The sequence below is a fragment of the Pagrus pagrus genome (assembly GCF_965226575.1).
Source record: "Pagrus pagrus genome assembly, chromosome: 22".
NCBI classification, from domain to species: domain Eukaryota; kingdom Metazoa; phylum Chordata; class Actinopteri; order Spariformes; family Sparidae; genus Pagrus; species Pagrus pagrus.
In genome coordinates this window covers 10,471,957-10,499,867 of record NC_140204.1, presented here as the reverse complement: position 1 = coordinate 10,499,867, position 27,911 = coordinate 10,471,957, and the positions used below count along the sequence as shown (strand labels likewise).

General features: G+C 40.8%; 1 protein-coding gene and 1 long non-coding RNA gene across 2 annotated transcripts; both read right to left on the bottom strand.

Moving 5' to 3' along the window:
- Window positions 1-209: 209 nt before the first annotated feature.
- LOC311251618 lies at window positions 210-1,526 on the bottom strand. The gene is made up of 4 exons (XR_014621438.1): window positions 1,440-1,526; window positions 947-1,009; window positions 639-704; window positions 210-495 (listed from the first exon to the last, which is right to left on the bottom strand). It is a non-coding gene; the product is annotated as an uncharacterized lncRNA (long non-coding RNA).
- An 836-nt stretch (window positions 1,527-2,362) lies between these two features.
- On the bottom strand, window positions 2,363-5,544 carry LOC311251264 (high affinity immunoglobulin gamma Fc receptor I-like; the record flags this gene model as incomplete). Its single annotated transcript, XM_084343641.1, has 7 exons — window positions 2,363-2,447; window positions 2,543-2,558; window positions 2,704-2,823; window positions 2,993-3,235; window positions 3,726-3,989; window positions 4,980-5,219; window positions 5,451-5,544. 7 exons carry the CDS (start codon window positions 5,542-5,544, stop codon window positions 2,363-2,365), a joined length of 1,062 nt encoding a protein of 353 aa, XP_084199767.1.
- Between the last annotated feature and the right edge of the window lie 22,367 nt (window positions 5,545-27,911).

The following is a 27,911-nucleotide window of genomic DNA, read 5'->3' as shown; positions in this document are numbered from 1 at the left end:
AAACGTTTATTGTTGTATAAAATATTCAAAAGATTTTAAAATACGATAAAAAATAAGATACTTTGAGGTGAAAAAATACACACAATACCTCTCAGTTAACTTAAAAATGAAAGAGAAAAAACAAACATACTGTACATGCAACAGGAGATGTTGTTTGATAGCAGATTCATTCTTCTATCAAAAGCAAGTGTTGACGTCTATCATGGATCTAACACTTAACAAAGATGCTGCCTTTAAAGCTGGTGCCCTGCTACACAAGCTCAAATATATTGTATCAAACTTGCATTCAATGTTTCTGACAAAAACAAAAGGTGACAACATAACTGTAAAAATGAAAAGTAACGAGTGCATAAATGAAATAGGGATTTTGCTTTTTACATAATCTGCCAACAAATGAACTGTACAGAATACTGAGCAGGTCTCATATTTCTATAGCAGTCGAATGAAATGCTGTCAACCAGTTTCCACTTCCTCCTCTCCTCTCTCCTCACAGACCTGGGAGAAGACCACAAAAAACAAAGGTATTGGGTTACTCAAGATATGAAGATGCTTTCTGACATGTTATTCTGGCTTTTATCCACGTAATCAGCTGTGGAAGATGTCATTATAGTATGGCCATTACACGGCAGCATTATTACCGAGAGATGATCCCGGGTTGACTTCAGAATAAACGGTTTCATCAGTTGGTGCAGGAGCTGATTTTCCTATAAATGGAGATAAGACATGGACATTGTCAGGGTTAACGTCTCCACTGGAGTAGTATACATTTTTACAGAATTGAGTTATGTATGAAATAAAATAAATTGTTCTTAAGCAATGCAGATAATAAACAATACATTACTTAAAATAAATATGAGGCATACAAACAATAAGTAATAATAAACAGCTGAACCAAGACCAACATGTTGGATGATAACGACTGCAGGTGAATGCAGACTTTACTGACCTTTCTTCTTCTTGCCTTTGCCTTTATTGTTCCTGACGACTTGGCCATACAACAGATTGTCGTCTGAAACAGAGGGCAGATGTTAGGGTTTGTTTGCTCCACAGACGTATACACTACAGCCCTGTATGGCTGGATGGATGAATAGATGGACTACATTTTGTGTTTATTTTATGACAATACAGCAGCATCTGATGTTTAAATGAAAATCTAAATAATTCCACATTAGTTGTCATCACAACACCAACACCTCAGCTGCTGTGTCTTTTGTTGATTTTGTTGTTGTTGTTTATATATCTTAAACAAATTACAAAAAACAAAAATTAACAATCACATTCTGTCTATGAAAAAGTCAAACTTAGATAAGGTAGTTTTTAATACTTACCCAAGGGATAACCAAGACTAACAACAAATAACGACAAACAATGACCTCCAGTAAAATGAAATGCAACATTTCAAACCAGACTTTGAACATGACTGTTGTGACTGACTGTACCTGCAGCTCCTGTCCTCACATCAGAGTAGATTGATGTCTCCTCTGGTGTATGTTGCTTCCCTGTGAAGACAATCACATGAATCCATACAGACAAAAATAATAAATCAATACTTTTTACACTAAAGATATTTCTATTTATTGCTTTATTTAGAGTACTCACCCTTCTTCCCAACATATTTATATTCAACTGAAGAATATGTGACGTCCTGGGATCCACCTGCAACTGAAATGTACATATTTAGTTACAGGATTTTATATCGATCACTTGCAATCAGTTTTCTTAAATCATGCAGTGGTTGCATTTCTAACGTTCACTGCAGAACCTCAATAAATTTAGAAACAGTACATGATCCAGAGGAGAACATATGGCACATCTAGACAGCAATGATGACACATGTGCTGCAGACACAGTGATGTAGATACGTGATGAAAAAGACACATTTTCAAAGTAACTACATCATTAATAGTCACGTGTCATCAAAGGTGATATTTTCACAATGCACACTGAAAATAAGGTTGTCTACAAAGATGCTAACACACCTCTCAGGCTGGAGGTAAAGCAATGCTTTAAGCTAAATGCTAACCAGCAGTTAGGGATGTTTTGGCTTCACTTTTGGGGAGCTGTCATGTCGTCCATCTTTATATACAGTCAATGATCCTGACTCATCTGAAGTAATGAAAGTGATCTCAGTGCTGTCAACCATAAATCTTTGTGTGTTTCTGCGATGTGTGTTAATAAAAAGTATAAACTGTACCATCTTCAGTGTCTTCAGAGCGTTTGACTAATTCATACAGACAGACATCATCTACAGAGCAGAGAAAACAAGCCACAGTCAGTCATCTTTTTTCTCTTTAATTCTGTGATACTAAAAAAGATGGCTTATGTAAACATTGACAATAATGTTATGTATATAAGATTATTGTCAATGTTTACCATGTGGAGGAGAGGAGTATTCATTGCACTGAGCCTCATTCTGATCTGTGTTGGAGCTCTCAGACTGGATTGGCCTAAAACAGGAATCAAATACAAAACATTTAATAAAGAGGAACATTGAATGTCTTGCTGTTATGTTCAAAACGTGAGAAAACAGTTTTGCACCAACCTATTGAAGCATGTATCTGTAAAACAGATGAAGATTTGTTGTTACATGGTTTTGTATTGTAAGTTGTTGTACTGCTGTTCTATCTCATCAGACCAGAAAATGTCTGTATTTCATTTCAACTTGAACACCAAACATCTAATAATAGAAGAAGAAGGTCTCACCCTTTGAAGGTCTGTAGCGATACAACAGGAGCAGAAGAAGAATAAAAAGTCCACAAACCAGCCCAACAATCAACAGTACAGGAAATGAAGAGCTTTCGGACCTGGACACTGCTGGAATAACTAACAAATAACAACTGTTAATAAACTTAAACAGTATGTTTCTAAGACTGAATTTACAAAGTGCACAAAAATCCCACAATCACACACAAAAAAATCGAAGTTTCTTTCTCAGGCAGAAACACAGTTCACATATAAAAGAAAATGGAATAATTGTTTTAATCCTACTCACCCTGAACTGACATCCAGCTCTGTGCTGACTCTCGTCCTGAGTGTTGACACTTGTAGAAACCTTCATCTGACTTTGACACTGCAGAGATATTTAACTCCCATCTGGTGTCATTTTGAATCAGTTTCTCATTGTGATAGAAAAACACAATGGAGTCAAATGTTTGTCTTCTTAATTTGCAGCTCAGACTAACAGACTCTCCCTCAGTCACAGGACGGGCAGGACTCAGCAGGATCATATCTCCATCTGTTAAACAGTCGAAGAATACCAGGTTTCAGTCAGAGATCAGCTGGTAGAGAGAAGAGAAAAGACACATACTGGGTTTTTTTCTTTGACTTTTCTCATTGATTTAACAGTGATGATAAAATCTGACTTTTCATCTTCATACACCTTGTGTGTCTTACTGTTCAAGAACCCTTTCAGTTGGCTGAATCTGCAACCTCAAAGCTAAATATCACTAAATCCTTCACACTGGACTTTAAATGGTGATCATGGACCTAAAAACTGAAGAAAAGATCAGCCACAAATTTATATTCTATATTTATACATGGTTAAAATCACAGTGTGATTAAATACTTTACTATGTTTATTAATTGAAAACCATTAATTACTGGAGAGATCTTGAAGCAGAGTGTTGGGCAAAACTCTTAACATGTCAGTGTCCTGTACTCCTCAACACACAACGGGATGTTTGAAATAATACGTACAAGAAAAACTAAATGTAATGAAATCATACCCTGTATAGTGATGTTGACTGCGTTGCTGGACTCTTCTGATCCAGACTCACACCAGTACACTGCAGCACTGCGCCAGTTAATCTTTAGTTTGCATGTAGATCCAGTCATTGTCCCCCAGGTGGAGCAGTCTGACAGGTATCCGTTCTTAGTTAACCTCCTCACTCTCCACTTAGAGTTTCCCTCACAGCTCAGTGAGACAGAGTCAGAGGTGAAGTGCTGAGCTCTGTCAGGACTCACTGTGAGAGACGCTGATGAGTGAATATCTGAGAAACAACATGTGATAAGAGGTCAAACAGAGCACAGAGATCTTTAGATATAAAATGCCTCAATTCAAATAGTCTTTAGCTTTGTTTTTATTGCAACAAAGTTCAGTATTTTGGTAAAATTATGATTTCTACTTTCACCTCTTGCTACCATGTTGAGTACATTTTAAAATGATAGACAGCCAAGTGATTACAGCTGCTGTCAGCAGAAGAAGAGCTTAAGAATCCAGAGTAAAAGTACTTTTTGCAAATGAGAGTAAAGTTTTAGCCGAGATATCATATCTCTCTTTTTATGTTAAAGAGTGAGGACAGAAGGAAACAAGTCAATTCCACCCAGTAAGGTGGAAAACATGAAGTTTAGCTTGACGCTAGCAAGAGAGACACGATCATAAGACCACAGTAAATTAATGTTTCTCTTATTCAAGATACTGCATGTTTATCATCATTTAGAAAAAAGATGAACAGAGCTGATATAACATCTGTTTTTTAAGAGATAGAAACACACTGACCTGCAGACCAGACAAACATAGGGTTACTGAAGTAAGAGTAAGAAACTGGATCTCCTCTTCCAGCTGTGCACATATATCGTGCTGTGTGTGTCTGTCCATGAACAATGTAGGCATCCTGTTCAGTCCCACTGCTGCTGCCAGGTAGCAGCTCATAACTGTAGTAGTTGTTTGATATATCAGGAACAGTCTTATACCAGTCGAACCTCCATCCTGTAGATGGATCTTCAACACTGCAGTTCAGAGTTACTGAGGCTCCAGCACTCAGCCATGATGGAGACACAGTGAGGACAGGCCGGGGTCCTGTTGGAAAATGATTTTTTGAAATGAAATACATCCTGCACAATCAGTACATACTGAAGATTTACTTTAAAAATATATATGAACAAAAACAGCCTTTTAATGAGCTGTGTAATCTTCACTTTGAAAGAAATGTGATGTGGCTTACTGTGTAATACTGTCAGTTTGATGGGATCACTCCAACCTGTTGAAGAATACGTATGTTTCTTTCTGCCCTTACACCAGTAGTCTCCACGGTGGGATGCAGAAACAGATGTAATACTGTGTTCATGCTGATTTGAAGGTTTTTCTGAGCTGGTTGTTCTCCATTCATAAGCCCACTCAGTGTCTCCTCCATCTTTGATCTCACATCTGAGAGTGATCGTCTCTCCTCCGTATATTTCAGACCAGTTTGGCTGCAGAGTCACAACAGCCTTGTTTGGACCTGTTCATGTTCAAGAATTCACAGTAAGGAAACAAAAATGTACAGAAGTATGGGGTTCCATTTGTGCCAAAAATATGTCGCCATGTGCACTGTCTATGTCTACTGAACATGTGAGAAGACATTTGTCTATGTCTTTTAAACATTGAGCTGTCCTATTTTGACTTTTATTCAGATTGTTCTTGTTAGTAGGCTATGATGCATGAAAAATAAATTAGTGATAGGGGACAATACTGAAGTGGTACAGCTCTGCTGGGAGGTTCCCTCCGCCGACCACGAAGGGTAAGCCGGGAAAGGGGCGCCCGGTGCCATCACGGTAGCCAGGCATAACGACGTTGTCAGACGACGCATCAAGACGACACGTAGTAACGACACTTAGTTACGATACGTAGTAACGACACGTAGTAACGACACGTAGTAACGACACGTAGCAACGACGTTGTCAAACGACACATCAAGACGACACGTAGTAACGACGCATACCAACGATGCATACCAACGACACATCAAGACGACACGCCACAACACACATCATAATGACACTTTGTCAAATGACGACATGATGTAATGACAAAGTCAAATGACACAAGGACAGTTCAACATTTAATAGACATAGAAAAATGGCTTCTCACATGATCAGTAGACATATACAGTGCGCATGGCGACATATTTTTGGCACAAATGGAACCCCATACAGAAGCCATGAGGGGCACATGAGATTTTTTTTCTTCTTTTGCTTCATTTTCTAAGTTGTAAAAAAAATGCTGGTTCATGTGTGCGTAGGAGTGAAAAAGAAATTCAGGAAGGAATTTTATGTTTCTGTATGTGTGAAATCAAGTGAAAAACACTTTTTTCAAGAGGAAATTAAGAAAAATGTATTACTATGCATGTCCTGAATCATACGTCAATTATGACAAAGAGCATTGAAACTGTTCTTGAGGTTTGTAGTTTACCATTACTTTGATTATTTCAGACATTTTAGTTTGGTTAATAATTTGTCAGCCATCTGTTTGTGAAGCATTTGGCAACTTGTGACTGTTGCAGCTCCCAGAGGTAATACCAAGAAACACAGCATGAGGCAGCAAACACACTATGTCACTGCCCAAAGTGAGTGAGAGACTGTTGTAAGTGACTGTATCACACAACTATAAACAGTGTTGGGCCATAATAATAATAATAATAATAATAATAATAATAATAATAATGAAATGATTCTTTTGTTTTACCATTGCTTCTCTTCTCTTTCCTCTTTTACTGTACTAGCCCTGCTCTCCTTTTTTCTTTGATCCTGACTGCAGTGAAGGCTTGTCGAGGCAAAAACTCATCTGGACTCCCCATGAATAATGAAGTTTATTGTTTTGTTTTGTTCTTTTCTTTATGTTTAACCTCTGAACAAGTGGACTCTTTTGCAGTAAAACTCACCTGAGTGGCATTTTTGTATAATACTCTATTATAGTTTAGTTTAGATTTAATTTGTTCATTTGATCTTTCTAACAAAGCAGTTTGAACAGCTTTTTCTACACAGCTTCAGTGAACCAAACTAAAGTAGCTTTACAGGCACTAAACTTATTCCAGTGTGAAGTCAGTGGTATCATGCAGAGCTACGCTTTCCAAGTAGCTTCCCTTAACAACTGAGCACTAATCCAGTCATTTCATAATGTGCACTGAGTAAAATGAAACATAGATGGAAAAATACAGCTGCAAAAACAAGTGATCATGAGTGATACAGTAGGTGACGTATAGGACAAACATGATCAGTAAATATAGAAAAGATAACTAGTCACCTTCAGCATGTCCGTACAGGAGTGTATTCAGCACTAAAATAAAGATTAAAACTTCATTAGACCACAAAATCCAGCTGGAGTTTCATCAGTGGCAACTATTGTTTATCAATCAACAGTATCACACATTTCTGTGATGATATCCTGCTACAGAGCTACAGAGGTGGGAAACACATTTAAAAACTCTTCAATACATAAAGGCCTGGTAAATAAGCAATAAATGTAACTCCACAGCTATATACATAATACCTAAGATCATATACTGTACATGCATCGTCCAGGTATGTATGCAAAAACTAGTGCGTAAGTAACTAGTTGAGTAATATACTCAACATAATCCTCCAATCTGAACCAAGCCAAATCAGCAACAAAGGTCCTGTCTACACAACTACTACACTGATATAAATGCTGAACATCACATAGAAAGTCAGATGTACTCACAGAGTAACCCGAGCACACCGAGCAGAGTGTGACCCATCTTCACATCCAGCACCGACACTGTCACTCTGTTTCTGATCAAACTTCCTACTTTGTATTAATTAAAATGAAGCAGAGAGAAAAGAGAAGTGAAATTTCTTAGAAATGTGAGAGCAGAGTTTTTTATCAGCTGTGTCTGTCTGACTCTGTTCTTGCTTCCCTTTCACACATAGCTCAAACAACTGCAGTGGCATTGACCAGGTCAGAACGTGTTGTTGCCTTCTTATCGCTCCAAGGAGCCAAAACAATTGGGGTGATGTAATAGTTTACAACAAAAGAGCATGAAGCACTCACATACAGGATGTACGGGCCTACACTGTATAATCATACAGCAACACAACACATACAAATGAACACAATGAAATGTTAGTGAGTATATGATATGATTAGATGTAATGGTCTTATGCTTCGTGGATGTGTTATAATGACTGATGTTGATTAAACTAACCTTGGCCTGATGTTAATATCTCTGTAGGTGAACTCTTGATGCCATTTTTTATTTTTAGGGACCAGTCAGCTTTGCACAAGAAATGAGATCATTTATCTTCGCAGAGGTGTGAACATGTCACAGTGTGCAGCGGCCACAAGCGTGGTTATTTCAGATGTCGGAACAGTATCTGACAGCAATACTCCAAGCTGTCAGGATGCATTTCAGTGTTCTTCGTTTTTCTCACCTGAATGTTTAAGTTTTATAATCATCACAGTGTTCTTAGATTGATGAGAAATACACAAAAAGAAAGATAAATTGAATTGATTTAAAATTAGTAGTTCATAAATCACAAGACTGTAGGAGAGGTCAAATATATATATGAAAAAAATATGGTGCAGAGAAACAGTTGATTTGACAGTGAGCAGAAGGCAGTGATGATCTGGTAGTAACAAACTGTTCACAGGCCACTGCTGTAGTCTGGAGTCAAACTGTGAAATGATTTGAAAACTCAAGGAGGCACCTTCAAAAGTAGTTCCTCAGCTTAAGAGACTTTTCAACCAACCTTTGGAAACCAACCGACTGACAGCCTGAAATGTATATCCAGGCCACCAAGTCGAAGAAGCCGATCATGCTGCCGGTGACGTTCATGGACGGCACAACCAAAACACTGCTGACAGACTCGGCCACCACAGCCACAGATCTCTGCAGTGCATTGTCTGATAAAATCAACCTGCTGGACCGATTGGCTTCTCACTCTATATCGCTCTGTTTGACAGGAATTCATACTCCAAACAAATAGGGGGCAGCATGTCACCTGAGTAACCGCTAACTGTAGCTGCCGTTATCAGTTACTCATATTAGCTAGTGCTTGTATTTGCTGAGTCTGCGAGCTCGGAGCACCAGAGTAGTGTTGGTGTCACCTCTTGAGGTACAAAGTAGCTAGGGGCTAGCTGGTTTGCATGCTAATCATCATGAAATTCGCAGGACTCATAGTAGGGCTGGGCGATATGGCCAAAACTGTTATCACGGTATGTTTTTTTATACTGATTGATGTCGATAATTATCACGATATACAGTATATTTGACAATAATAATGTTGAATTGATAGTTTAATACACTTTAATGCCTCCTGTTCTGTAAGACCTGATGTGGTTCGGACGTGCGACCAGACCACATATCAGCGGTGACACCTCTGAGCTGCTCCGCCGACTTTACCCTTCACTCTGCGTAGAGCTGATTTTTCAACCGTGCTTATAGGCATCATATCTTTAGCGATGCAGCACATAATTGCCGGGTTATGTCTTTGTGTCGCTTCGGTTTCTTATCACATGGGGTAATGTCTGAAAAAGCAGCGGCAACTGTTGGTTGAACTGAAGTTTGACTAGTAGCAGCAGTGGGGCTGGGCTGTTGGCTACTTGAGGGGAGGCTGACGCTAGCATGATAGCGCTAACTCATGCTTTCGGAGTCCTGTTTGGGACGGTACCTTTTGAGATGATGGAAGAGGTTGGTGGTGTTTCCAGTTCTGCTGAGGACTGGTCGCCACGGGAGGCAACCGCCATTCAGACATAACGCCATTCCGACATTAGGCCCTAATTGTCGAAATGGCAATACTTAAACCTTTAATGAAACATCCCATCATTCCGACAATTTTGCCTCCTAAGGTCGGAATGGTGGTATTTATTTCTTTTTTAAATGTCTTCCCATTCCAACAGATCTTTTAAAAGGGTTAGGGTTAGGGTTATGGGGCTAGGGTTAGGGTTATGGGGCTAGGGTTAGGGTTACGGTCGTCTTTTGACCCATTGACTCGAAATTGCACACACATGTTGTCCATGCTGGCGTTAGAAAGGCCAGCAGTTTTTTTGGGATTCCGGTGGAATTTGTATTTTTGGTGAATATTTTAAAGAAAAGCCGCCTTTTTCATGAAAACGTCGGACGCTTTTTTCAATAGCTTCCAGGTCTTTGGACTGATTGACTCAAAATTTCTCCCAGATGTGGTCCTAAAGTGGCTAAAGGGGACACAGCAGGCCCCGTTGGATTCCGGTGAATTTTGTATTTTTGGTGAATATTTTAGTGAGAGGGACAATGTTTCATGAGGCTGGCTTAAGGCTGGGGTTAGGGTTAGGGTTATGGGGCTAGGGTTAGGGTTACGGTCGTCTTTTGACCGATTGACTTGGAATTGCACACAAATGTTGTCCATACTGGCGAAAGAACGGCCAGCAGTTTTTATTGGATTTTAGTGAAATTTGTATTTTTGGTGAATTTTTTAATGAAAAAAGTTGCCTTTTTCATGAAAACGTCGGCCGATTTTTTCAATAGCTTCCAGGTCTTTAGACCGCTTGACTCGAAATTTCTCCCAGATGTGGCCCTATACTGGCTGAACGAGACACAGCAGTCCCCATTGGAATCGGGTGGAATTTGTATTTTTGGTGAATTTTTAAATGAAAAAAGTTGCCTTTTTCATGAAAACGTCGGCCGATTTTTTCAATAGCTTCCAGGTCTTTGGACCGATTGACTCGAAATTTCTCCCAGATGTGGCCCTATACTGGCTGAACGAGACACAGCAGTCCCCATTGGAATCGGGTGGAATTTGTATTTTTGGTGAATATTTTAGTGAGAGGGACAATGTTTCATGAGGCTGGCTTAAGGCTGGGGATAGGGTTAGGGTTATGGGGCTAGGGTTAGGGTTACGGTCGTCTTTTGACCGATTGACTTGAAATTGCACACAAATGTTGTCCATACTGGCGAAAGAAAGGCCAGCAGTTTTTATTGGATTTTAGTGAAATTTGTATTTTTGGTGAATTTTTTAACGAAAAAAGTTGCCTTTTTCATGAAAACGTCGGCCGATTTTTTCAATAGCTTCCAGGTCTTTGGACCGATTGACTCGAAATTTCTCCCAGATGTGGCCCTATACTGGCTGAACGAGACACAGCAGTCCCCATTGGAATCGGGTGGAATTTGTATTTTTGGTGAATTTTTTAATGAAAAAAGTTGCCTTTTTCATGAAAACGTCGGCCGATTTTTTCAATAGCTTCCAGGTCTTTGGACCGATTGACTCAAAATTTCTCCCAGATGTGGCCCTATACTGGCTGAACGAGACACAGCAGTCCCCATTGGAATCGGGTGGAATTTGTATTTTTGGTGAATATTTTAGTGAGAGGGACAATGTTTCATGAGGCTGGCTTAAGGCTGGGGTTAGGGTTAGGGTTATGGGGCTAGGGTTAGGGTTACGGTCGTCTTTTGACCGATTGACTTGAAATTGCACACAAATGTTGTCCATACTGGCGAAAGAAAGGCCAGCAGTTTTTATTGGATTTTAGTGAAATTTGTATTTTTGGTGAATTTTTTAATGAAAAAAGTTGCCTTTTTCATGAAAACGTCGGCTGATTTTTTCAATAGCTTCCAGGTCTTTGGACCGATTGACTCGAAATTTCTCCCAGATGTGGCCATATACTGGCTGAACGAGACACAGCAGTCCCAATTGGAATCGGGTGGAATTTGTATTTTTGGTGAATATTTTAGTGAGAGGGACAATGTTTCATGAGGCTGGCTTAAGGCTGGGGTTAGGGTTAGGGTTATGGGGCTAGGGTTAGGGTTACGGTCATCTTTTGACCGATTCACCCGAAATTGCACACAAATGTTGTCCATACTGGCGAAAGAAAGGCCAGCAGTTTTTATTGGATTTTAGTGAAATTTGTATTTTTGGTGAATTTTTAAATGAAAAAAGTGGCCTTTTTCATGAAAACGTCGGCCGATTTTTTCAATAGCTTCCAGGTCTTTGGACCGATTGACTCAAAATTTCTCCCAGATGTGGCCCTATACTGGCTGAACGAGACACAGCAGTCCCCATTGGAATCGGGTGGAATTTGTATTTTTGGTGAATTTTTTAATGAAAAAAGTTGCCTTTTTCATGAAAACGTCGGCCGATTTTTTCAATAGCTTCCAGGTCTTTGGACCAATTGACTCAAAATTTCTCCCAGATGTGGCCCTATACTGGCTGAACGAGACACAGCAGTCCCCATTGGAATCGGGTGGAATTTGTATTTTTGGTGAATATTTTAGTGAGAGGGACAATGTTTCATGAGGCTGGCTTAAGGCTGGGGATAGGGTTAGGGTTATGGGGCTAGGGTTAGGGTTACGGTCGTCTTTTGACCGATTGACTTGAAATTGCACACAAATGTTGTCCATACTGGCGAAAGAAAGGCCAGCAGTTTTTATTGGATTTTAGTGAAATTTGTATTTTTGGTGAATTTTTTAACGAAAAAAGTTGCCTTTTTCATGAAAACGTCGGCCGATTTTTTCAATAGCTTCCAGGTCTTTGGACCGATTGACTCGAAATTTCTCCCAGATGTGGCCCTATACTGGCTGAACGAGACACAGCAGTCCCCATTGGAATCGGGTGGAATTTCTTTTTTTGGTGAATATTTTAGTGAGAGGGACAATGTTTCATGAGGCTGGCTTAAGGCTGGGGATAGGGTTAGGGTTATGGGGCTAGGGTTAGGGTTACGGTCGTCTTTTGACCGATTGACTTGAAATTGCACACAAATGTTGTCCATACTGGCGAAAGAAAGGCCAGCAGTTTTTATTGGATTTTAGTGAAATTTGTATTTTTGGTGAATTTTTTAATGAAAAAAGTTGCCTTTTTCATGAAAACGTCGGCCGATTTTTTCAATAGCTTCCAGGTCTTTGGACCGATTGACTCGAAATTTCTCCCAGATGTGGCCCTATACTGGCTGAACGAGACACAGCAGTCCCCATTGGAATCGGGTGGAATTTGTATTTTTGGTGAATATTTTAGTGAGAGGGACAATGTTTCATGAGGCTGGCTTAAGGCTGGGGTTAGGGTTAGGGTTATGGGGCTAGGGTTAGGGTTACGGTCGTCTTTTGACCGATTGACTCGAAATTGCACACAAATGTTGTCCATACTGGTGAAAGAAAGGCCAGCAGTTTTTATTGGATTTTAGTGAAATTTGTATTTTTGGTGAATTTTTTAATGAAAAAAGTTGCCTTTTTCATGAAAACGTCAGCCGATCTTTTCAATAGCTTCCAGGTCTTTGGACCGATTGACTCGAAATTTCTCCCAGATGTGGCCCTATACTGGCTGAACGAGACACAGCAGTCCCCATTGGAATCGGGTGGAATTTGTATTTTTGGTGAATTTTTTAATGAAAAAAGTTGCCTTTTTCATGAAAACGTCGGCCGATTTTTTCAATAGCTTCCAGGTCTTTGGACCGATTGACTCGAAATTTCTCCCAGATGTGGCCCTATACTGGCTGAACGAGACACAGCAGTCCCCATTGGAATCGGGTGGAATTTGTATTTTTGGTGAATATTTTAGTGAGAGGGACAATGTTTCATGAGGCTGGCTTAAGGCTGGGGTTAGGGTTAGGGTTATGGGGCTAGGGTTAGGGTTACGGTCGTCTTTTGACCGATTGACTTGAAATTGCACACAAATGTTGTCCATACTGGCGAAAGAAAGGCCAGCAGTTTTTATTGGATTTTAGTGAAATTTGTATTTTTGGTGAATTTTTTAATGAAAAAAGTTGCCTTTTTCATGAAAACGTCGGCCGATTTTTTCAATAGCTTCCAGGTCTTTGGACCGATTGACTCGAAATTTCTCCCAGATGTGGCCCTATACTGGCTGAACGAGACACAGCAGTCCCCATTGGAATCGGGTGGAATTTGTATTTTTGGTGAATATTTTAGTGAGAGGGACAATGTTTCATGAGGCTGGCTTAAGGCTGGGGTTAGGGTTAGGGTTATGGGGCTAGGGTTAGGGTTACGGTCGTCTTTTGACCGATTGACTTGAAATTGCACACAAATGTTGTCCATACTGGCGAAAGAAAGGCCAGCAGTTTTTATTGGATTATAGTGAAATTTGTATTTTTGGTGAATTTTTTACTGAGAGGGACAATGTTTCATGAGGCTGGCTTAAGGCTGGGGTTAGGGCTAGGGTTATGGGGCTAGGGTTAGGGTTACGGTCGTCTTTTGACCGATTCACCCGAAATTGCACTCAAATGTTGTCCATACTGGCGAAAGAAAGGCCAGCAGTTTTTTTTGGATTTTAGTGAAATTTGTATTTTTGGTGAATTTTTTAATGAAAAAAGTTGCCTTTTTCATGAAAACGTCGGCCGATTTTTTCAATAGCTTCCAGGTCTTTGGACCGATTGACTCGAAATTTCTCCCAGATGTGGCCCTATACTGGCTGAACGAGACACAGCAGTCCCCATTGGAATCGGGTGGAATTTGTATTTTTGGTGAATATTTTAGTGAGAGGGACAATGTTTCATGAGGCTGGCTTAAGGCTGGGGTTAGGGTTAGGGTTATGGGGCTAGGGTTAGGGTTACGGTCGTCTTTTGACCGATTGACTTGAAATTGCACACAAATGTTGTCCATACTGGCGAAAGAAAGGCCAGCAGTTTTTATTGGATTTTAGTGAAATTTGTATTTTTGGTGAATTTTTTAGTGAGAGGGACAATGTTTCATGAGGCTGGCTTAAGGCTGGGGTTAGGGTTAGGGTTATGGGGCTAGGGTTAGGGTTACGGTCGTCTTTTGACCGATTCACCCGAAATTGCACACAAATGTTGTCCATACTGGCGAAAGAAAGGCCAGCAGTTTTTATTGGATTTTAGTGAAATTTGTATTTTTGGTGAATTTTTAAATTAAAAAAGTTGCCTTTTTCATGAAAACGTCGGCCGATTTTTTCAATAGCTTCCAGGTCTTTGGACCGATTGACTCGAAATTTCTCCCAGATGTGGCCCTATACTGGCTGAACGAGACACAGCAGTCCCCATTGGAATCGGGTGGAATTTGTATTTTTGGTGAATATTTTAGTGAGAGGGACAATGTTTCATGAGGCTGGCTTAAGGCTGGGGATAGGGTTAGGGTTATGGGGCTAGGGTTAGGGTTACGGTCGTCTTTTGACCGATTGACTTGAAATTGCACACAAATGTTGTCCATACTGGCGAAAGAAAGGCCAGCAGTTTTTATTGGATTTTAGTGAAATTTGTATTTTTGGTGAATTTTTTAATGAAAAAAGTTGCCTTTTTCATGAAAACGTCGGCCGATTTTTTCAATAGCTTCCAGGTCTTTGGACCGATTGACTCGAAATTTCTCCCAGATGTGGCCCTATACTGGCTGAACGAGACACAGCAGTCCCCATTGGAATCGGGTGGAATTTGTATTTTTGGTGAATATTTTAGTGAGAGGGACAATGTTTCATGAGGCTGGCTTAAGGCTGGGGTTAGGGTTAGGGTTATGGGGCTAGGGTTAGGGTTACGGTCGTCTTTTGACCGATTGACTCGAAATTGCACACAAATGTTGTCCATACTGGCGAAAGAAAGGCCAGCAGTTTTTATTGGATTTTAGTGAAATTTGTATTTTTGGTGAATTTTTTAATGAAAAAAGTTGCCTTTTTCATGAAAACGTCGGCCGATTTTTTCAATAGCTTCCAGGTCTTTGGACCGATTGACTCGAAATTTCTCCCAGATGTGGCCCTATACTGGCTGAACGAGACACAGCAGTCCCCATTGGAATCGGGTGGAATTTGTATTTTTGGTGAATTTTTTAATGAAAAAAGTTGCCTTTTTCATGAAAACGTCGGCCGATTTTTTCAATAGCTTCCAGGTCTTTGGACCGATTGACTCGAAATTTCTCCCAGATGTGGCCCTATACTGGCTGAACGAGACACAGCAGTCCCCATTGGAATCGGGTGGAATTTGTATTTTTGGTGAATATTTTAATGAAAAAAGTTGCCTTTTTCATGAAAACGTCGGCCGATTTTTTCAATAGCTTCCAGGTCTTTGGACCGATTGACTCGAAATTTCTCCCAGATGTGGCCCTATACTGGCTGAACGAGACACAGCAGTCCCCATTGGAATCGGGTGGAATTTGTATTTTTGGTGAATATTTTAGTGAGAGGGACAATGTTTCATGAGGCTGGCTTAAGGCTGGGGTTAGGGTTAGGGTTATGGGGCTAGGGTTAGGGTTACGGTCGTCTTTTGACCGATTGACTCGAAATTGCACACAAATGTTGTCCATACTGGCGAAAGAAAGGCCAGCAGTTTTTATTGGATTTTAGTGAAATTTGTATTTTTGGTGAATTTTTTAATGAAAAAAGTTGCCTTTTTCATGAAAACGTCAGCCGATCTTTTCAATAGCTTCCAGGTCTTTGGACCGATTGACTCGAAATTTCTCCCAGATGTGGCCCTATACTGGCTGAACGAGACACAGCAGTCCCCATTGGAATCGGGTGGAATTTGTATTTTTGGTGAATTTTTCAATGAAAAAAGTTGCCTTTTTCATGAAAACGTCGGCCGATTTTTTCAATAGCTTCCAGGTCTTTGGACCGATTGACTCGAAATTTCTCCCAGATGTGGCCCTATACTGGCTGAACGAGACACAGCAGTCCCCATTGGAATCGGGTGGAATTTGTATTTTTGGTGAATTTTTTAATGAAAAAAGTTGCCTTTTTCATGAAAACGTCGGCCGATTTTTTCAATAGCTTCCAGATCTTTGGACCGATTGACTCGAAATTTCTCCCAGATGTGGCCCTATACTGGCTGAACGAGACACAGCAGTCCCCATTGGAATCGGGTGGAATTTGTATTTTTGGTGAATATTTTAGTGAGAGGGACAATGTTTCATGAGGCTGGCTTAAGGCTGGGGTTAGGGTTAGGGTTATGGGGCTAGGGTTAGGGTTACGGTCGTCTTTTGACCGATTGACTTGAAATTGCACACAAATGTTGTCCATACTGGCGAAAGAAAGGCCAGCAGTTTTTATTGGATTATAGTGAAATTTGTATTTTTGGTGAATTTTTTACTGAGAGGGACAATGTTTCATGAGGCTGGCTTAAGGCTGGGGTTAGGGTTAGGGTTATGGGGCTAGGGTTAGGGTTACGGTCGTCTTTTGACCGATTCACCCGAAATTGCACTCAAATGTTGTCCATACTGGCGAAAGAAAGGCCAGCAGTTTTTTTTGGATTTTAGTGAAATTTGTATTTTTGGTGAATTTTTTAATGAAAAAAGTTGCCTTTTTCATGAAAACGTCGGCCGATTTTTTCAATAGCTTCCAGGTCTTTGGACCGATTGACTCGAAATTTCTCCCAGATGTGGCCCTATACTGGCTGAACGAGACACAGCAGTCCCCATTGGAATCGGGTGGAATTTGTATTTTTGGTGAATATTTTAGTGAGAGGGACAATGTTTCATGAGGCTGGCTTAAGGCTGGGGTTAGGGTTAGGGTTATGGGGCTAGGGTTAGGGTTACGGTCGTCTTTTGACCGATTGACTTGAAATTGCACACAAATGTTGTCCATACTGGCGAAAGAAAGGCCAGCAGTTTTTATTGGATTTTAGTGAAATTTGTATTTTTGGTGAATTTTTTAGTGAGAGGGACAATGTTTCATGAGGCTGGCTTAAGGCTGGGGTTAGGGTTAGGGTTATGGGGCTAGGGTTAGGGTTACGGTCGTCTTTTGACCGATTCACCCGAAATTGCACACAAATGTTGTCCATACTGGCGAAAGAAAGGCCAGCAGTTTTTATTGGATTTTAGTGAAATTTGTATTTTTGGTGAATTTTTAAATTAAAAAAGTTGCCTTTTTCATGAAAACGTCGGCCGATTTTTTCAATAGCTTCCAGGTCTTTGGACCGATTGACTCGAAATTTCTCCCAGATGTGGCCCTATACTGGCTGAACGAGACACAGCAGTCCCCATTGGAATCGGGTGGAATTTGTATTTTTGGTGAATATTTTAGTGAGAGGGACAATGTTTCATGAGGCTGGCTTAAGGCTGGGGATAGGGTTAGGGTTATGGGGCTAGGGTTAGGGTTACGGTCGTCTTTTGACCGATTGACTTGAAATTGCACACAAATGTTGTCCATACTGGCGAAAGAAAGGCCAGCAGTTTTTATTGGATTTTAGTGAAATTTGTATTTTTGGTGAATTTTTTAATGAAAAAAGTTGCCTTTTTCATGAAAACGTCGGCCGATTTTTTCAATAGCTTCCAGGTCTTTGGACCGATTGACTCGAAATTTCTCCCAGATGTGGCCCTATACTGGCTGAACGAGACACAGCAGTCCCCATTGGAATCGGGTGGAATTTGTATTTTTGGTGAATATTTTAGTGAGAGGGACAATGTTTCATGAGGCTGGCTTAAGGCTGGGGTTAGGGTTAGGGTTATGGGGCTAGGGTTAGGGTTACGGTCGTCTTTTGACCGATTGACTCGAAATTGCACACAAATGTTGTCCATACTGGCGAAAGAAAGGCCAGCAGTTTTTATTGGATTTTAGTGAAATTTGTATTTTTGGTGAATTTTTTAATGAAAAAAGTTGCCTTTTTCATGAAAACGTCGGCCGATTTTTTCAATAGCTTCCAGGTCTTTGGACCGATTGACTCGAAATTTCTCCCAGATGTGGCCCTATACTGGCTGAACGAGACACAGCAGTCCCCATTGGAATCGGGTGGAATTTGTATTTTTGGTGAATATTTTAATGAAAAAAGTTGCCTTTTTCATGAAAACGTCGGCCGATTTTTTCAATAGCTTCCAGGTCTTTGGACCGATTGACTCGAAATTTCTCCCAGTTGTGGCCCTATACTGGCTGAACGAGACACAGCAGTCCCCATTGGAATCGGGTGGAATTTGTATTTTTGGTGAATTTTTTAATGAAAAAAGTTGCCTTTTTCATGAAAACGTCGGCCGATTTTTTCAATAGCTTCCAGGTCTTTGGACCGATTGACTCGAAATTTCTCCCAGATGTGGCCCTATACTGGCTGAACGAGACACAGCAGTCCCCATTGGAATCGGGTGGAATTTGTATTTTTGGTGAATATTTTAATGAAAAAAGTTGCCTTTTTCATGAAAACGTCGGCCGATTTTTTCAATAGCTTCCAGGTCTTTGGACCGATTGACTCGAAATTTCTCCCAGATGTGGCCCTATACTGGCTGAACGAGACACAGCAGTCCCCATTGGAATCGGGTGGAATTTGTATTTTTGGTGAATATTTTAGTGAGAGGGACAATGTTTCATGAGGCTGGCTTAAGGCTGGGGTTAGGGTTAGGGTTATGGGGCTAGGGTTAGGGTTACGGTCGTCTTTTGACCGATTGACTCGAAATTGCACACAAATGTTGTCCATACTGGCGAAAGAAAGGCCAGCAGTTTTTATTGGATTTTAGTGAAATTTGTATTTTTGGTGAATTTTTTAATGAAAAAAGTTGCCTTTTTCATGAAAACGTCAGCCGATCTTTTCAATAGCTTCCAGGTCTTTGGACCGATTGACTCGAAATTTCTCCCAGATGTGGCCCTATACTGGCTGAACGAGACACAGCAGTCCCCATTGGAATCGGGTGGAATTTGTATTTTTGGTGAATTTTTCAATGAAAAAAGTTGCCTTTTTCATGAAAACGTCGGCCGATTTTTTCAATAGCTTCCAGGTCTTTGGACCGATTGACTCGAAATTTCTCCCAGATGTGGCCCTATACTGGCTGAACGAGACACAGCAGTCCCCATTGGAATCGGGTGGAATTTGTATTTTTGGTGAATTTTTTAATGAAAAAAGTTGCCTTTTTCATGAAAACGTCGGCCGATTTTTTCAATAGCTTCCAGATCTTTGGACCGATTGACTCGAAATTTCTCCCAGATGTGGCCCTATACTGGCTGAACGAGACACAGCAGTCCCCATTGGAATCGGGTGGAATTTGTATTTTTGGTGAATATTTTAGTGAGAGGGACAATGTTTCATGAGGCTGGCTTAAGGCTGGGGTTAGGGTTAGGGTTATGGGGCTAGGGTTAGGGTTACGGTCGTCTTTTGACCGATTGACTCGAAATTGCACACAAATGTTGTCCATACTGGCGAAAGAAAGGCCAGCAGTTTTTATTGGATTTTAGTGAAATTTGTATTTTTGGTGAATTTTTTAATGAAAAAAGTTGCCTTTTTCATGAAAACGTCGGCCGATTTTTTCAATAGCTTCCAGGTCTTTGGACCGATTGACTCGAAATTTCTCCCAGATGTGGCCCTATACTGGCTGAACGAGACACAGCAGTCCCCATTGGAATCGGGTGGAATTTGTATTTTTGGTGAATATTTTAATGAAAAAAGTTGCCTTTTTCATGAAAACGTCGGCCGATTTTTTCAATAGCTTCCAGGTCTTTGGACCGATTGACTCGAAATTTCTCCCAGTTGTGGCCCTATACTGGCTGAACGAGACACAGCAGTCCCCATTGGAATCGGGTGGAATTTGTATTTTTGGTGAATTTTTTAATGAAAAAAGTTGCCTTTTTCATGAAAACGTCGGCCGATTTTTTCAATAGCTTCCAGGTCTTTGGACCGATTGACTCGAAATTTCTCCCAGATGTGGCCCTATACTGGCTGAACGAGACACAGCAGTCCCCATTGGAATCGGGTGGAATTTGTATTTTTGGTGAATATTTTAATGAAAAAAGTTGCCTTTTTCATGAAAACGTCGGCCGATTTTTTCAATAGCTTCCAGGTCTTTGGACCGATTGACTCGAAATTTCTCCCAGATGTGGCCCTATACTGGCTGAACGAGACACAGCAGTCCCCATTGGAATCGGGTGGAATTTGTATTTTTGGTGAATATTTTAGTGAGAGGGACAATGTTTCATGAGGCTGGCTTAAGGCTGGGGTTAGGGTTAGGGTTATGGGGCTAGGGTTAGGGTTACGGTCGTCTTTTGACCGATTGACTCGAAATTGCACACAAATGTTGTCCATACTGGCGAAAGAAAGGCCAGCAGTTTTTATTGGATTTTAGTGAAATTTGTATTTTTGGTGAATTTTTTAATGAAAAAAGTTGCCTTTTTCATGAAAACGTCAGCCGATCTTTTCAATAGCTTCCAGGTCTTTGGACCGATTGACTCGAAATTTCTCCCAGATGTGGCCCTATACTGGCTGAACGAGACACAGCAGTCCCCATTGGAATCGGGTGGAATTTGTATTTTTGGTGAATTTTTCAATGAAAAAAGTTGCCTTTTTCATGAAAACGTCGGCCGATTTTTTCAATAGCTTCCAGGTCTTTGGACCGATTGACTCGAAATTTCTCCCAGATGTGGCCCTATACTGGCTGAACGAGACACAGCAGTCCCCATTGGAATCGGGTGGAATTTGTATTTTTGGTGAATTTTTTAATGAAAAAAGTTGCCTTTTTCATGAAAACGTCGGCCGATTTTTTCAATAGCTTCCAGATCTTTGGACCGATTGACTCGAAATTTCTCCCAGATGTGGCCCTATACTGGCTGAACGAGACACAGCAGTCCCCATTGGAATCGGGTGGAATTTGTATTTTTGGTGAATATTTTAATGAAAAAAGTTGCCTTTTTCATGAAAACGTCGGCCGATTTTTTCAATAGCTTCCAGGTCTTTGGACCGATTGACTCGAAATTTCTCCCAGTTGTGGCCCTATACTGGCTGAACGAGACACAGCAGTCCCCATTGGAATCGGGTGGAATTTGTATTTTTGGTGAATTTTTTAATGAAAAAAGTTGCCTTTTTCATGAAAACGTCGGCCGATTTTTTCAATAGCTTCCAGGTCTTTGGACCGATTGACTCGAAATTTCTCCCAGATGTGGCCCTATACTGGCTGAACGAGACACAGCAGTCCCCATTGGAATCGGGTGGAATTTGTATTTTTGGTGAATATTTTAATGAAAAAAGTTGCCTTTTTCATGAAAACGTCGGCCGATTTATTCAATAGCTTCCAGGTCTTTGGACCGATTGACTCGAAATTTCTCCCAGATGTGGCCCTATACTGGCTGAACGAGACACAGCAGTCCCCATTGGAATCGGGTGGAATTTGTATTTTTGGTGAATATTTTAGTGAGAGGGACAATGTTTCATGAGGCTGGCTTAAGGCTGGGGTTAGGGTTAGGGTTATGGGGCTAGGGTTAGGGTTACGGTCGTCTTTTGACCGATTGACTCGAAATTGCACACAAATGTTGTCCATACTGGCGAAAGAAAGGCCAGCAGTTTTTATTGGATTTTAGTGAAATTTGTATTTTTGGTGAATTTTTTAATGAAAAAAGTTGCCTTTTTCATGAAAACGTCAGCCGATCTTTTCAATAGCTTCCAGGTCTTTGGACCGATTGACTCGAAATTTCTCCCAGATGTGGCCCTATACTGGCTGAACGAGACACAGCAGTCCCCATTGGAATCGGGTGGAATTTGTATTTTTGGTGAATTTTTCAATGAAAAAAGTTGCCTTTTTCATGAAAACGTCGGCCGATTTTTTCAATAGCTTCCAGGTCTTTGGACCGATTGACTCGAAATTTCTCCCAGATGTGGCCCTATACTGGCTGAACGAGACACAGCAGTCCCCATTGGAATCGGGTGGAATTTGTATTTTTGGTGAATTTTTTAATGAAAAAAGTTGCCTTTTTCATGAAAACGTCGGCCGATTTTTTCAATAGCTTCCAGATCTTTGGACCGATTGACTCGAAATTTCTCCCAGATGTGGCCCTATACTGGCTGAACGAGACACAGCAGTCCCCATTGGAATCGGGTGGAATTTGTATTTTTGGTGAATATTTTAGTGAGAGGGACAATGTTTCATGAGGCTGGCTTAAGGCTGGGGTTAGGGTTAGGGTTATGGGGCTAGGGTTAGGGTTACGGTCGTCTTTTGACCGATTGACTTGAAATTGCACACAAATGTTGTCCATACTGGCGAAAGAAAGGCCAGCAGTTTTTATTGGATTTTAGTGAAATTTGTATTTTTGGTGAATTTTTTAATGAAAAAAGTTGCCTTTTTCATGAAAACGTCGGCCGATTTTTTCAATAGCTTCCAGGTCTTTGGACCGATTGACTCGAAATTTCTCCCAGATGTGGCCCTATACTGGCTGAACGAGACACAGCAGTCCCCATTGGAATCGGGTGGAATTTGTATTTTTGGTGAATATTTTAGTGAGAGGGACAATGTTTCATGAGGCTGGCTTAAGGCTGGGGTTAGGGTTAGGGTTATGGGGCTAGGGTTAGGGTTACGGTCGTCTTTTGACAGATTGACTTGAAATTGCACACAAATGTTGTCCATACTGGCGAAAGAAAGGCCAGCAGTTTTTATTGGATTTTAGTGAAATTTGTATTTTTGGTGAATTTTTTAATGAAAAAAGTTGCCTTTTTCATGAAAACGTCGGCCGATTTTTTCAATAGCTTCCAGGTCTTTGGACCGATTGACTCGAAATTTCTCCCAGATGTGGCCCTATACTGGCTGAACGAGACACAGCAGTCCCCATTGGAATCGGGTGGAATTTGTATTTTTGGTGAATATTTTAGTGAGAGGGACAATGTTTCATGAGGCTGGCTTAAGGCTGGGGTTAGGGTTAGGGTTATGGGGCTAGGGTTAGGGTTACGGTCGTCTTTTGACCGATTGACTTGAAATTGCACACAAATGTTGTCCATACTGGCGAAAGAAAGGCCAGCAGTTTTTATTGGATTTTAGTGAAATTTGTATTTTTGGTGAATTTTTTTCTGAGAGGGACAATGTTTCATGAGGCTGGCTTAAGGCTGGGGTTAGGGTTAGGGTTATGGGGCTAGGGTTAGGGTTACGGTCGTCTTTTGACCGATTCACCCGAAATTGCACACAAATGTTGTCCATACTGGCGAAAGAAAGGCCAGCAGTTTTTATTGGATTTTAGTGAAATTTGTATTTTTGGTGAATTTTTTAATGAAAAAAGTTGCCTTTTTCATGAAAACGTCGGCCGATTTTTTCAATAGCTTCCAGGTCTTTGGACCGATTGACTCGAAATTTCTCCCAGATGTGGCCCTATACTGGCTGAACGAGACACAGCAGTCCCCATTGGAATCGGGTGGAATTTGTATTTTTGGTGAATATTTTAGTGAGAGGGACAATGTTTCATGAGGCTGGCTTAAGGCTGGGGTTAGGGTTAGGGTTATGGGGCTAGGGTTAGGGTTACGGTCGTCTTTTGACCGATTGACTTGAAATTGCACACAAATGTTGTCCATACTGGCGAAAGAAAGGCCAGCAGTTTTTATTGGATTTTAGTGAAATTTGTATTTTTGGTGAATTTTTTAGTGAGAGGGACAATGTTTCATGAGGCTGGCTTAAGGCTGGGGTTAGGGTTAGGGTTATGGGGCTAGGGTTAGGGTTACGGTCGTCTTTTGACCGATTCACCCGAAATTGCACACAAATGTTGTCCATACTGGCGAAAGAAAGGCCAGCAGTTTTTATTGGATTTTAGTGAAATTTGTATTTTTGGTGAATTTTTAAATTAAAAAAGTTGCCTTTTTCATGAAAACGTCGGCCGATTTTTTCAATAGCTTCCAGGTCTTTGGACCGATTGACTCGAAATTTCTCCCAGATGTGGCCCTATACTGGCTGAACGAGACACAGCAGTCCCCATTGGAATCGGGTGGAATTTGTATTTTTGGTGAATATTTTAGTGAGAGGGACAATGTTTCATGAGGCTGGCTTAAGGCTGGGGTTAGGGTTAGGGTTATGGGGCTAGGGTTAGGGTTACGGTCGTCTTTTGACCGATTGACTTGAAATTGCACACAAATGTTGTCCATACTGGCGAAAGAAAGGCCAGCAGTTTTTATTGGATTTTAGTGAAATTTGTATTTTTGGTGAATTTTTTAATGAAAAAAGTTGCCTTTTTCATGAAAACGTCGGCCGATTTTTTCAATAGCTTCCAGGTCTTTGGACCGATTGACTCGAAATTTCTCCCAGATGTGGCCCTATACTGGCTGAACGAGACACAGCAGTCCCCATTGGAATCGGGTGGAATTTGTATTTTTGGTGAATTTTTTAATGAAAAAAGTTGCCTTTTTCATGAAAACGTCGGCCGATTTTTTCAATAGCTTCCAGATCTTTGGACCGATTGACTCGAAATTTCTCCCAGATGTGGCCCTATACTGGCTGAACGAGACACAGCAGTCCCCATTGGAATCGGGTGGAATTTGTATTTTTGGTGAATATTTTAATGAAAAAAGTTGCCTTTTTCATGAAAACGTCGGCCGATTTTTTCAATAGCTTCCAGGTCTTTGGACCGATTGACTCGAAATTTCTCCCAGATGTGGCCCTATACTGGCTGAACGAGACACAGCAGTCCCCATTGGAATCGGGTGGAATTTGTATTTTTGGTGAATATTTTAGTGAGAGGGACAATGTTTCATGAGGCTGGCTTAAGGCTGGGGTTAGGGTTAGGGTTATGGGGCTAGGGTTAGGGTTACGGTCGTCTTTTGACCGATTGACTCGAAATTGCACACAAATGTTGTCCATACTGGCGAAAGAAAGGCCAGCAGTTTTTATTGGATTTTAGTGAAATTTGTATTTTTGGTGAATTTTTTAATGAAAAAAGTTGCCTTTTTCATGAAAACGTCAGCCGATCTTTTCAATAGCTTCCAGGTCTTTGGACCGATTGACTCGAAATTTCTCCCAGATGTGGCCCTATACTGGCTGAACGAGACACAGCAGTCCCCATTGGAATCGGGTGGAATTTGTATTTTTGGTGAATATTTTAATGAAAAAAGTTGCATTTTTCATGAAAACGTCGGCCGATTTTTTCAATAGCTTCCAGGTCTTTGGACCGATTGACTCGAAATTTCTCCCAGATGTGGCCCTATACTGGCTGAACGAGACACAGCAGTCCCCATTGGAATCGGGTGGAATTTGTATTTTTGGTGAATTTTTTAATGAAAAAAGTTGCCTTTTTCATGAAAACGTCGGCCGATTTTTTCAATAGCTTCCAGATCTTTGGACCGATTGACTCGAAATTTCTCCCAGATGTGGCCCTATACTGGCTGAACGAGACACAGCAGTCCCCATTGGAATCGGGTGGAATTTGTATTTTTGGTGAATATTTTAATGAAAAAAGTTGCCTTTTTCATGAAAACGTCGGCCGATTTTTTCAATAGCTTCCAGGTCTTTGGACCGATTGACTCGAAATTTCTCCCAGATGTGGCCCTATACTGGCTGAACGAGACACAGCAGTCCCCATTGGAATCGGGTGGAATTTGTATTTTTGGTGAATATTTTAGTGAGAGGGACAATGTTTCATGAGGCTGGCTTAAGGCTGGGGTTAGGGTTAGGGTTATGGGGCTAGGGTTAGGGTTACGGTCGTCTTTTGACCGATTGACTCGAAATTGCACACAAATGTTGTCCATACTGGCGAAAGAAAGGCCAGCAGTTTTTATTGGATTTTAGTGAAATTTGTATTTTTGGTGAATTTTTTAATGAAAAAAGTTGCCTTTTTCATGAAAACGTCAGCCGATCTTTTCAATAGCTTCCAGGTCTTTGGACCGATTGACTCGAAATTTCTCCCAGATGTGGCCCTATACTGGCTGAACGAGACACAGCAGTCCCCATTGGAATCGGGTGGAATTTGTATTTTTGGTGAATTTTTCAATGAAAAAAGTTGCCTTTTTCATGAAAACGTCGGCCGATTTTTTCAATAGCTTCCAGGTCTTTGGACCGATTGACTCGAAATTTCTCCCAGATGTGGCCCTATACTGGCTGAACGAGACACAGCAGTCCCCATTGGAATCGGGTGGAATTTGTATTTTTGGTGAATATTTTAGTGAGAGGGACAATGTTTCATGAGGCTGGCTTAAGGCTGGGGTTAGGGTTAGGGTTATGGGGCTAGGGTTAGGGTTACGGTCGTCTTTTGACCGATTGACTCGAAATTGCACACAAATGTTGTCCATACTGGCGAAAGAAAGGCCAGCAGTTTTTATTGGATTTTAGTGAAATTTGTATTTTTGGTGAATTTTTTAATGAAAAAAGTTGCCTTTTTCATGAAAACGTCAGCCGATCTTTTCAATAGCTTCCAGGTCTTTGGACCGATTGACTCGAAATTTCTCCCAGATGTGGCCCTATACTGGCTGAACGAGACACAGCAGTCCCCATTGGAATCGGGTGGAATTTGTATTTTTGGTGAATTTTTTAATGAAAAAAGTTGCCTTTTTCATGAAAACGTCGGCCGATTTTTTCAATAGCTTCCAGGTCTTTGGACCGATTGACTCGAAATTTCTCCCAGATGTGGCCCTATACTGGCTGAACGAGACACAGCAGTCCCCATTGGAATCGGGTGGAATTTGTATTTTTGGTGAATTTTTTAGTGAGAGGGACAATGTTTCATGAGGCTGGCTTAAGGCTGGGGTTAGGGTTAGGGTTATGGGGCTAGGGTTAGGGTTACGGTCGTCTTTTGACCGATTGACTTGAAATTGCACACAAATGTTGTCCATACTGGCGAAAGAAAGGCCAGCAGTTTTTATTGGATTTTAGTGAAATTTGTATTTTTGGTGAATTTTTTAATGAAAAAAGTTGCCTTTTTCATGAAAACGTCGGCCGATTTTTTCAATAGCTTCCAGGTCTTTGGACCGATTGACTCGAAATTTCTCCCAGATGTGGCCCTATACTGGCTGAACGAGACACAGCAGTCCCCATTGGAATCGGGTGGAATTTGTATTTTTGGTGAATATTTTAGTGAGAGGGACAATGTTTCATGAGGCTGGCTTAAGGCTGGGGTTAGGGTTAGGGTTATGGGGCTAGGGTTAGGGTTACGGTCGTCTTTTGACCGATTGACTTGAAATTGCACACAAATGTTGTCCATACTGGCGAAAGAAAGGCCAGCAGTTTTTATTGGATTTTAGTGGAATTTGTATTTTTGGTGAATTTTTTACTGAGAGGGACAATGTTTCATGAGGCTGGCTTAAGGCTGGGGTTAGGGTTAGGGTTATGGGGCTAGGGTTAGGGTTACGGTCGTCTTTTGACCGATTGACTTGAAATTGCACACAAATGTTGTCCATACTGGTGAAAGAAAGGCCAGCAGTTTTTATTGGATTTTAGTGAAATTTGTATTTTTGGTGAATTTTTTAATGAAAAAAGTTGCCTTTTTCATGAAAACGTCGGCCGATTTTTTCAATAGCTTCCAGGTCTTTGGACCGATTGACTCGAAATTTCTCCCAGATGTGGCCCTATACTGGCTGAACGAGACACAGCAGTCCCCATTGGAATCGGGTGGAATTTGTATTTTTGGTGAATATT